This window comes from Propithecus coquereli, unplaced genomic scaffold (assembly GCF_000956105.1).
Source record: "Propithecus coquereli isolate 6110/MARCELLA unplaced genomic scaffold, Pcoq_1.0 Scaffold62, whole genome shotgun sequence".
Lineage (NCBI taxonomy): Eukaryota > Metazoa > Chordata > Mammalia > Primates > Indriidae > Propithecus > Propithecus coquereli.
The window spans coordinates 1,737,147-1,749,785 of record NW_012152174.1 but is presented as its reverse complement, the minus strand read 5'-3'; the positions used below and the strand labels follow the sequence as shown (position 1 = coordinate 1,749,785).

The 12,639-nt window shown below is 36.1% G+C and overlaps 1 protein-coding gene across 1 annotated transcript in view; it reads right to left on the bottom strand.

The window, feature by feature from the left end:
* APC (adenomatous polyposis coli) overlaps window positions 1–12,639 on the bottom strand; it is a 130,751-nt gene that overhangs the window by 9,153 nt on the left and 108,959 nt on the right. The window contains exons 11-15 of the mRNA XM_012659545.1: window positions 12,118–12,213; window positions 6,881–7,020; window positions 6,221–6,298; window positions 5,477–5,593; window positions 706–920 (exon numbers count right to left, since the gene is read on the bottom strand). Of these exons, the coding sequence (XP_012514999.1) occupies window positions 706–920; window positions 5,477–5,593; window positions 6,221–6,298; window positions 6,881–7,020; window positions 12,118–12,213 (646 nt within the window). The remainder of the gene's footprint in view (window positions 1–705; window positions 921–5,476; window positions 5,594–6,220; window positions 6,299–6,880; window positions 7,021–12,117; window positions 12,214–12,639) is intronic.

The following is a 12,639-nucleotide window of genomic DNA, read 5'->3' as shown; positions in this document are numbered from 1 at the left end:
AAAAAGGAGGGCGGCAGCAAAGACTACAGACGCTGCCCCAGGAGCAGGAACTGTCCTACCCCCTCCTCTTACACTTCGAGTTGCAACCAATAAAGGCCGTTTCTACTGTAAAAAAAACAAAAAAATCCCACAACAACAAAAAAACTTAAAGATGTTTGTTTTCTTACAGGTTCTTTTACTAAAAGAACCCCATGTTCTTTGTGCCCTGTATCTAAGGTGCTCTCTTAGGCTTCACAGCTTTTAGCAGATTGGATAGACAGAATGCCTGTTGGCTGAATAATATGATTATTGATGCCAAGACATCATTAGAAAAAAGTGAACCTTTATACTCTCTGGATCATGATCATAGTTTTTGTTTTGAAATCATGCTGATAATTTTTGTTATGTCTTCATATTCCTTTATGCTATACTAATAAAAAGAAAGGGATTTTGTTCTAATATTTGTGATTTTTATTTTTTCCTCCATATATGGGCTATACCTCTCAACCATCAATTGTTTATTTCTAGACTCCTTTATGATACTCTAAGCTGTTATTACAATAAATACACTAATGAGTTAAACTAGGAGTTAGTTATCTTTTCACCACAATCTATTTTGGCTGAGAACTTTCATAAATATTTCAAACACTGTTTACAATGAGGTCTTCTTGAAGGTATGGATTCTATACTGATTTATTAAAAAGTAACATAAAACTTTGTATATACCTGTGGTCCTCATTTGTAGCTATCAAGCTGGACACATTCCGTAATATCCCACCTCCACTTTCAATAATGGCTAAAGTGTTCGTCTGGCTCCGGTAAGTGAGAGTGCCAACCAAAAATGCAAGTGCACCATCTACAGCACATATATCAGCTTTATTCTCAGTGCAGTGTGCTGACAAATTCCATAAGGCACTCAATACACTTTTGAGGGTTGATTCCTATTAAGAAACAGAATATGCGTCATCTAATTAGAGTTGGAATTTGTCTCTCAGAACTTCTATGTTACTTCTATAGAAATAAAAGTTATTTTTCTGTTTATCTCCTTTGACCATCTGTCACTGGTAAATTATTTAGAAGAACTTTTATAAACTACCAAACAGAATTTAAGTCAGTGATATCCCATAAAACAGGCAGAACACAATATTAAACTGATGACCTTTATAAACTTCATTCTAAGTGTTTAGATGGTATATACTTATCTTAAAAGAACTTATATTAAAAAAAAAGAACCTATATTAGAATATGAAACAGAACTAATGTACATTACAAAAAGATAACATTTTTGGGATAATAGAAAATGAATTAAAAAACCTCTATATATCATATATAGGTATGGAAAGATATCTAAGTATTAAGTGACAAGAGCCAAGTTGCAATGCAGTATATACAATATTCTGTTTGTATAAAAAACATATATATCTGATTGATTAAAGTAATAATGTAACTTTGAAGAAAGGGTACTAGAAAAACTACGATTTCTTAAAATTCCCCAAAAACCTTATTACAAAAAACCAGAACTGCCTAATACATAATATCATAGTAAACTGTCAAATTGTAATTGTCATAGAAACACTCTGATATACAATTAAAGATATTGGTCAAAACTTGCCATGATCCTGATGTCAGTCTTCTTATCACATATCAATCAAGGAACAAACATCCATTAGAAATCAACCCTGTGCCTATCATAATTAGAAACACTCCAGAGAATACAAACACAGCAAACTGATACCTGCTTTGAAGGTACTGACCATCTACTTTGGGGGAAAAAAGATACAAAAACATATATGAAACAAAGTGCTCTAAAGGAAAGATTGTAACAACCTGAATTTTATCAAATCAAATATTTCATAGAGGAGAATAGCTCTATAGGAGGATAAGACCTTTGCTGCTGAGAGGAAGTAGAATGAGGAAAGGCATGGAAATGGGAAGAAGCAAGAAAAGACTGAGGAACAGAAAGAAGGCACACAAGGAGTCCAGAGAGGTAAAAGGCAGGCTCTGAATGCTACGGCAAACATTTTGGGTCTGATCCAATAAACAGCTAACCACTTTATTCTCATTAAGAAATTAAATGAATGAAACAATCTAAGAGCAGGTACAGTCGCTATTTATCAGAGAAATGGTAGGAGGCAGGAAGTAAGTGCTTTTAACAATCAAGATATGAGAAGGGTAAGAGCTCAATTTTAATGACCTTGTGACTGAAGTAAAAGGTGGGGCATTCCAAGTATCCCGACAACAAGTAAGAATTTAGAGTGAGTATAACTGCAACTGGCCCACAAGTTGCTCTCTGTGAGACTATATGTCAAGGACCAAGCATTTTGTTTCAAAAATGTTTTATAGGCCGGGTGCGGTGGCTCACGCCTGTAATCCTAGCACTCTGGGAGGCTGAGGAGGGTGGATTGTTTGAGCTCAGGTTCAAGATCAGCCTGAGCAAGAGTGAGACCCTGTCTCTACTAAAAATAGAAAGAAATTGGCCAAACAACTAAAAATAGAAAAAAAAAAAATTAGCTGGGCATGGTGGCGCATGCCTGTAGTCCCAGCTACTCGGGAGGCTGAGGCAGAAGGATTGCTTGAGCCCATGAGTTTCAGGTTGCTGTGAGCTAGGCTGACACCATGGCACTCACTCTAGCCAGGGCAACAGAGTGAGACTCTGTCTCAAAAAGAAAAAAAAAAAAATGTTTTATAGTTCACATTAGAGGAGGCAAGAAGAAATAGTTAGAGGTTGGAAATATAAGTAGCGAAAGTGAAGGGAGGAGTTTTAATAAGGTGTGTGATCGAAAAGTATAAAATACAGGTGAAAGTATTAATAGAACAGAAAAACCTAAGTAAATCAATAAATCTAGATTTTGTTTGACCCAAGGACAGGGTTGTTCCAGAAGGAAAATTAGGAGAAAGATGGTATGGCTGGTTAAGAAATAAAGCAATTGCTGGTGCAGTGTCTCATGCCTGTGATCCCAGCACTCTGGGAGGCTGAGGCGGGAGAATTAGTTGAGGCCAGGAATTTAAGACCAGCCTGAGCAACACAGTGAGACCACTGTCTCTACAAACAACAAAAAAAATTTCCAGGCGTGGTGGTGAGCACCTATAGTGCCAGCTGCTGGAGAGGCCGAGGCAGGAGGATTGTTTGAGTCCGGCAGTTCAAGGTTACAGTGAGTTATGATCACACCTTTGCACTCTAATCTGGGCTACAAAGAGAGATCCTGGCACTTTAAAAAAAAAAAAAAAAAAAAGGAAATTAAGCAAGTGACATATTCGGGGCTTTGGTTGTTACAGGAAGAGAAACACTGCATTGCATTAGTTAGAAGAAGTCACAGAGAATCTTTATTTCCATTTTCAAAATACTAGGGTTCCTACAGATAGTTGAAACATAAAAAGGAAGGATCCAGTAGAGAAGTTGTAGAAGACAAGAGTAGGGGAATAATAGCTTTAAGTAAACAGCAAAGTTTGGGGCACAGAGTGCAGGTGAAGGAAAGGTCTATTGTGCAGAAGAGTTAAGAACTAGCTGAATGGAGTTAAAGTGATGTAACACATCCCGGGGAGACAGAAGGTAGTTCTGATTCTCTCGGTCATTAGTAGCAAATGGAGTTGAGAGGGAGTAGATGTCTAATTACACAGAGAAAAAGAATGTTCATAATGAATGCTGCACTGGATGTAGAAAAAGAGGAACAAATAAATTCTAATAGATGAGTGTAGGTCCTTGAAAGAGAATTAGGTCTTGAACCAGTGAGCAGCAGTACAGTTTTTGTAATACATACAAACACATCAAATCTTTCTGAAAATATACTGGTTATTAGGTTAGGAGTCGTTAAGGGTGCATGGTACTAATTTTTTTGTACAACTTTATTGAGGTGTACCTGGAGAACAATAAACTGCACACATTTCAAGTGTACAATTTGATCTCTTTTGATGTATATATACACCCATGAAACAAACCACCACCCCAATCAAGATAGCAAACATTTACATCACCCTCAAAAGTTTCCTAGTACAAACTTATTATCCACCCCCAACTCCAGGCAACCACTGATCTGTTTCCTGTCACTACAGATTATTGCATGTATCAATATTTCATTCTTTTTCATAGCTAAGTAGTATTCTACTGTATAGACATTCCAAAATTTGGTGACAGACATCAGAGTTATTTGTAGTTTTTGGCTATCACAAATAAAATTTGCTTGTGAACATTTGTGTGGAAGTCTTCATGTGAACATGTTTTGTTCCTCTTGGTTAAATACTTAGGAGTGTAATGGCTGGGTTGTATGATAGGTTTGACTTAAAAACACTGATAGAGGCTTTATAGGGTCTTGTATTGGTGTTAAAAAAATAAAATAAAAACAAAAACAAAAACACTGACAAATGTTCTCCAAAGTAGTTATACCATTTTATATTCCCACCAACACTGTGCAAGATTTTCAGCCACTCAACATCCTTGACAACACTTGGTCAATCTTTTAAATTTTAACCGATGTGATATGTGTAATGGTATCTCATTATAGTTTTAATTTGTATTTCCCTGGTGACTAATGATGTTGAGTATCTTTTCAAGTGCTTATTGGTCATTCATATCTCTCCTTTTCTGAAGTGTCAATACAAGTCTTCTGCCCACTCAATAATTTTAAGGTATTTTATGGAGACACTAACTATATTTGAATATCATCTTTATAACTAATATTTATTTGAATATTTTCCTCTATCTAATAAATTTTCAAGGGTTTTCTATGTATAAAATAATATACTTTACCAATAATATATTTAAAAAAACCCAAAACCTCTTTGTCTTTTCTCAAAGGGAAAGTTTTAAAGAGGAAAATGTAGGCTGTGGGTCTAGGAGGACTGGTTGGGTAAAAGGAAGCCCAGAGTAGCTAAGATGACTTGCTTGGTCTATCTCAGATTTCATGTTTGCTATCTTTTTCTTTTTAAATTGAGCTTAGTTTCTGAAGCAGATATCTCACCTGGAGATACTTCCTCTGTAAACAAATTATTACTTGGGGATTCCTTACCTTTGGGTCTGATGACCTCCTGATAAGCTAATCATCACAATTTAAGGGGACTGACATTTGGAGAGCACAGAGGTAACATTTATACCAGTGATTTCTAACTGGTGATTCTGTCCTTCCTCCCTTCCAGAGATAATTGGCAGTGTCTGGAGACATTTTTGATTATCATAAGTTGGGGGAAGGGTATACTGGCAGCTAGCGGGCACAGGCCAAGGACACTACTAAATATCCTATGATGCATAGGTCAGCCCCTCTAAACAAAGAATTATCTCATCCAAAATGTCTATTGTGCTGAAGCTGAGAAGCCATGATGTACACTAAGTCACTTTATCCAATCTTTTACATCTTAAGACTTTAGGAGTTTGGAGTACTCTTAAAACTATGGACAGGTGAGATCAACAGGCCAGAAATTAGGGAATCTCATGAGTGGAATAAGGCAGCAAAAAAGTAGTCAAACATGGCATTCTTATTACAGTACTAAGTGTTTTCAAAGGTACCTTTTTAACTTCCAAAGCACATTCCATCAGTGCTTTTACACTTCCAACTTCCCGCAATGTCTTTTTACTATTTACATCTGCTCGCCAAGACAAATTCCTCAAAACACTTGCAATAACCTGCAAATGAATCAATTTTAGAATAATTTGTATATAAAATGATTCATACTAGTTGCTGTTTTTGTTTTTAATGCTAGAGCTAAGAGTAGAAACCCATTAATAAAGGATTTTCTTGGTCGGGCGCGGTAGCTCACGCCTGTAATCCTAGCACTCTGGGAGGCCAAGGCGGGAGGACCTCCTCGAGGTCAGGAGTTCGAGACCAGCCTGAACAAGAGTGAGACCCCGTCTCTACTAAAAATAGAAAGAAATTATCTGGACAACTAAAAATATAAATGTAGAAAAAATTAGCCGGGCATGGTGGTACATGCCTGTAGTCCCAGCTACTCAGGAGGCTGAGGCAGAACGATCGCTTGAGCCCAGGAGTGTGAGGCTGCTGTGAGCTAGGCTGATGCCACGGCACTCACTCTAGCCCGGGCAACAGGCGGGACTCTGTCTAAAAAAAAAAAGAATTTTCTCCTAAGTGCTCTAGGGTGCCAAAAGGAATGCCTATAATTATTTTCCTTTATTCTAGTGTTAATGGAACCACACTTTAAACATAAGATACTAAATACTGAGCCACAGCCTAATCTGAATCAAGATATTAACCTACTAATACACAAGAAAAACATTTGAAATTCTAAACAGTACCTGCTGTAAGTCTTCACTTTCAGATTTTAGTTGGGCCACAAGTGCTCTCATGCAGCCTTTCATAGAGCACAGCGTAGCCTATAAAATTAGATATGGAACAGAGGGTCATCAACAAGGCAACTTGAAGAAGTGCTTTAATACTGTCTACTGAACTTCAAACCTAGTTTGCACTGTCTCATTTTAATGACAACGGATATTTTACCGATAAAGGATCTAGAACAAGATTATCTAAATGAAAGGCAGATACCCTCCTAATTCTTTGCTATCTGTTCTTCCCTTGTCAAACCGGAAAAATAAAATGAATAAATGGTAAGAAATGATAACCAAAGGGTTTTAAAGTAAGGTCTCCTATTTGGATGGAATCAGAATATCTGTAACACTTGCCTCGGTCATTAGAATTTTCAGATTTTTCTCTCATTCCCAGGAACAGTGTTTTTAATGTGAATATACAGTCACTACTGTGTTCCATTTGTAGATGTGCTTTTGTCTTTGTAAGGCATAAGACAACCAAATGAGTTGGATAAGCGGGGGTGGAGGTTTCTATTAGTCATTGTTTAATGAGGACCGTGAAAAAAAGAAAATTAGTGACAAGTAGTTTGTATGAAAGTAAAGTAACCCATACCTGAGCTGTCTTAAGAACTACATCTTCTAAAAACATACCTTGTTGGCTACATCTCCGAAAGTCAAGTTTGTCAAAGCCATTCCAGCATATCGTCTCAATGTGATACTGTAGTGGTCATTAGTAAGCCCATACATTTCACAGTCTACTTGCAATAACTCTGCAATGGCCTGCAGTCCCCCTAATTTAAAAAGGGCAAGAGGAAAAAGATAATAATCTAAAATAAAACAGATTGGTACTAAGTTGGTAACTTACTATTAGGAAAAAAAAAATCTCAAAGAATGAGAATGTACGGTTTAAATTTGCCTTTAGAATTACAAGCCACAAAAACTGTTATTAGGACTTATGTGTAACATATTTATAAAGTACAACTTGATAACTATTCCATTTTCTGCCAGTTTCTCCACCCTCCAGCCCCTTGCCTTACTGAGTGAAATGATTATTATTTTCTGTTTACTACACATACACTATACCTCACTGACAATGAAGAAGGCTATTTTCTAACACTAGGTCTTCCTGAACATAAGCAGAAAAAGGTAACTTACTTTTATTATCAGGGCTTTATAAATACTCTTCATTGTCACACACTGTGGCCTAATTACTTTAACATTTTTAAATCTGTGAAATAGTTACCCTTAGGAATACTGAACCTTTTAAATGAAACTGTATGAAGCAAAACTTATTTAAGAAAAAGAATTATCTGTTCAATTTATTACTGAGTTCTATAAAACTACTTAGTTGTGTTTTAAAAAATTTTTTCTTACTTTTCTTTGATAGTATTAAATACCAACTATAATAAGAGTTAGTATTTTTTTTACCCCTGATTCTTACCACTGGGTATGCTCAACAATGCCCACAGTGGCCAACACCAGGAAGGGTAAGGAGGAAAACAAAGGGAAAGACATAAAGGAAGGGGTTAAAAAAAAAAAGTGAAGCAAAACAGCGAGTGAACAAAAAAAAGATAAAAATGCACATGGAGGCTATTCAAAATATTATTCATCATCAAATAATAATCATCGTGGGACTTGAGATATTGTTTTGTCACAGAGAAATGGCTTAGAAAAAAAAAGGATGAATATAAATAGGCAATTCTTGGACACTACAAGTCTAAACAGTGATGTCATTAATATGAAAGAGAACCAGTACATTAATATTTTTATAAATGATCTGGAAGGATCAGTATATGGAAGAATCTGCAAGTTTGCAGAACAAAGTTCTACCTTAGGTCAAGAATTCCAGGCCAAAGGATTTAACTATAGAAAGATTCATGTAAATCTTTATGACTAGCAGAAATGACAGACAAGTTTGAATGTAGATAAGTGAAAATTAGTTTGGTTAAAGAAAATCCAAACCATATTTAGGAAGATTTTCCTCCATCCACTAGTAATGGTAGAAAATACATAGTTGGTGAAAAAAAAGTCACTGTCTTTATGAAGCTTACAGATTAGAGCAAAAATAAACACTGAACAACTAATTCAAGTGTGATGGATTGTGTAGAAGCACAGGGTAAGATAACAGGTGGACTTAATCTAGACCTGGGGTGGGAGTGTAGTCTCCAAGAAAAAAGCTGAGGAAATAACATTTAAGTTGAAATTTAAAGGATGAATGTATATCTAACAAGGGTGGGGCAGGAGTAAGAGAGAAGCATTCTAGGCAGAGTAAACAGTATGTGCAAGACATAGTAACAAGAAGAGGACCACAGATAGGCTACAAATATGGGTGGACACCAGATCATGTAAGACTGTATATGCCATATTAAGGATTTTAGGCAGAGGAAAGAATAATTAGAAGTGCATTCTACTTCTACAGACTACTATGGTTGCAATGTGCAGAACGGATTATTTTTGGAAGTGGGTAAGATAAGACAAAGTAAGGCAGAACAGGAGAGACAATGGTGGCTTGGACTGGAGATGAAAAGAGCAATGACTTGAGATAATATTTAAAGAAGCAGAATTAAAGCACTTAGTTACTAGGTGTCGGGGATAAGGATGGAGTCATAAATGATATCTAAGATTGTGGCTTGAGCAACTGGGTTGATTAGGATGCCAATTTCTGAGAAAAGAAATCCTAGAAAAGACAGAGATTTGGGGCCGGGCTTGGTGGCTCAGGCCTGTAATTCTAGCACTTTAAGGAGGCCAAGGCTGGAGGACTGCTTGAGGCCAGAAGTTCAAGACTAGCCTGGGCAACAGCAAGACCCTGTCTCTACAAAAAATAAAAAAGAAAAGAAAAGATAGAGATTTGGGGATGGGAGAGGTAAGAAATTCAGTTTGTGACAGTTGAGTTAGAAGTATCTGAAATACCATCTAAGGGAAGATGTCAGATAAGCAGTTCAATAATGTGTCTAAAACTCAGGAGAGAGAACTTGGATTGAGAAGCAAATTTGAAAAAAAAAAAAAACTATTTAATGTAACTGAAGGGTAGGGAGAGAAGAAGAGACTAGAGCAGAGCTTTAAGGAATTCCACCATTTAAATTCTCAGTAAAAGAACTGAGAATCTTGATCCAGCAAACAGACATGGAAGTCACTGCAGACATGAAGACTGTGGCCTGGTAGACTGATGAGATCCCCAAGATGTTAAGTATTTTAAAGTAATGTATCAATACCCAAACAAAATAAACGATGCTTTGTTTGCATAAAATCCTGCCTAGTGTGGCAACATCTGGGATACTGTAAGAAAGACAAAATGCATCTGAAGAAGGTTCCAAGAAGGCACTAAATGCTCAAAGAGTTGAGTGTCAACAAAACCATGAAGAACACGGCTAATAAAAAAAGAACATTCAAAAAAATTTGGAATATCAGATAAAACTGAGCCTTTTATGAATTCAGACAAATAAAAAGAAAGGATTTTAGTGAATTTTGAGGCAAAGAATGTGATTCATAGGTTAAAACTATAAATGGATTCACTAAAATGTAATGCAAATTTATGATTGATAGAATAAAAAATTAGTTTCTCTGAGAAAAATTAGGATGTTTCAAGGTAATGCAAAGATGATGAATGTCCTTCTACATTTTTCTTAATGTCTATGTTAGAAAATAGTGATCTGGATGGACCAAACTATTACCCAGTATGGTATCTCATAACCTTATAGATGGTAGAGAACCAAGTGCCTTAGGTGACATTCAATAAAATCCTTAATTTAAATTCTTATTTAAAAAAAGAGAAATGACACTTAATTTTAAAAAGTGTATTATTTTTGTTATATTTGGTTTAGACAGTCACCATTAAAAGTCAACAAAATTCCTCATTCTAAAATAAATATTAGGGGCCCAACATCAATATTCTATAAATTGGTGTTTCACAAAGTATCCTGAAAATAAGAATCACATGGGCCACTTATTAAGTATGATTTCTAGGCCCTTCCCCTAGAGATTCTGTTTGCTACAGAATCAGAGAATCTATATGGTTTGACAAGTGCCTCTGGTGATTGTTATGATCTAGAAATTTTGTGAAACACTAATGCAAATAAACAATGAGTTCCTTGAAAGCCAGGACCATGTCTCAATCATAAAAATCTAGTGCCTAGCACAGTTTTTGGGACAGATTTGGGAATTAATAAACATACATCACGGATAGTATAGTCTAAAATTTCCAACAGTAATAGGTGCAACTTACACGACCCTGATAGTTGTAGGATCTTTGTATATGTACACATGACAGTCCCAGCTGACTGGGCTTAAGAACTTCCCTTCACCTACTTTGGATTTCTTTCCTCCTTATCCTTCACTGTCAATAATTTGTGCTATCTTATATTATCTCCCTCCAATCCATAAACCTTAATCCTCCTTTTGCCACAGTGCAAATATGGAGGCAAGGAGTGAGAAGAAGGTAGTCCCCTGTGGCTATGTCCCCAGCAGTCACACCCCCAGAGGCCCCATCCTGCTCCTCACCTGAAAGGCCCTGCCCTAGCTCCTGTGATGAAATGCCCCGGGTAGCCTTCCTACCTGAAGAAGGAAGAGGAACAAATACTGAGTCTAGGTTTTATTTTAAAATTCAGATGATTACTGTGTCATTCCTATTCTATAGTCCATTGGAACACAGGAATATATGTAGAAAAACCTTGGCAATATCTTAAAAATGGATTAATTTTCCTGTTTATTCATTATTTTTAATCCCCTTCCCATTATTATTAGCATTGAAAAAAACCTTAAAATTTTCACAAATGCTGAGATTGTACCGAGGAGGGGAAAATTCATAAGATTAACTGAGATTCCACAGGAGGCCGGGAAAGAAAGAGAATCAGGTGGGTCAACTGCTAGGCCTGTGGGAAGAAAAGCATGGCGAGAGGGCAGGCCTGAAATCTCAAAGTACAGAGCCTCCCAAAGTGATGACTCTGAAGGAGACAACACTCATTTTTGGCTGTTCAAGTTCTCTGTGTTTAAGAGTCTCATGACTTTATCACTTTTAAGATAAATGATGAATGACAATGATGAGGGTGGTAGGAATACAAAGTGGGGGCTGGAATGTAATGCAACAAACAGCACAAAAAGCAAGGGCACAGCTACACTAGGATGGGAAGTAAGTGTATGGTTCTTGCTTGTGGCACGACTAGAGAGATCCAGTTCACATGAGATGGCTCAGCATGATGCAATTTATAAATACCACACTGTGCAAAATGAACCTAGAAATCAAAGAAAAACCATTACATGAAAAATGGGGTGCATAAATGCAGGTTATATAAGGTTTAGAGTGTGTGATAACACATACCTAAAGGAGTAATCATTCCAAAATTAATGGAATGTTTCTGACTTTAAATTAGAGCATGATGCTTTTCTGTATTAACCAGTTTCAAAGATACCATGCTGCTTATAATGAAAATCCAGTAAAACACTGATAACCATACAGATAAGTGAAAATCTTAATAATAATTCCTCCTGGTGCTCATCAAAAGTGACTGACAGAGTTCAAGAACAATAAAGTAGCTCCATATTTCAAAATAATTCAAATTACCCTCCCCATCAGCTGTCACACAGGGTCTGCCCTGGCAATAGGAACAAGGAGTGGCCCATTTACTCATTTTTTTCAATCTTTAGCTAAGATTTTGAAAATTCTAGTTAGTTTACAGTGGGGTAAGAGTTTCTGTGATTCAGGACCCTTTCTTCCCTGGAAACCAGGGTATCGTTTTTTGTTACAAAGAGGAAGCAGCTGGTAATTGAAGTTAGTGGTCTCATATTCCAATTCATCACTGATTAAAAGTCTTCATTTACTATATTGAATTTTTACCATGATTCAAAAATCCACCAGTATTTGTCTATTGCATTAAGAAACATTTTTGTCTTACCAAGTTCATTCATTGCATGTCTATGTTCTTCATCAAATGAAAGTTTCATTAGAACACACACAGCAGGACAGATCTGATGTTCAACAGGAGCTGGCACTGAAAAACAAAACCAACATAAACCGTAATGCTTGTTATTGTACTTTAAAAATATGCAGGGATAACTAACATATCCCTAATGCACAGAAGATTAGTGGATCAACAAATATTTGCTGAATGGATGAATAAATACTATAAATATGGAACAAAAAGTATGAGTAAAGGGCTTTTCTTGGTTTCATAAAAATGTTTAACACTCATCTCCCCTTGACTAAGTCTGTTAGAATAAGTCCCTTATAGGTTTACACTATTACACAAATAAGTAATAATTTAAAATTATGTTGACTATATAAAAGAATAAGAAACATTTAGGTATAAAACTATTTAATCTTGTTTATAATTTCTATTTAAACTATCTTTAACGAGTTTGGGTTAAAAGCACATGGCTGTGTTTGGTTTCATAAAAATGTTTAACACTCATCTCCC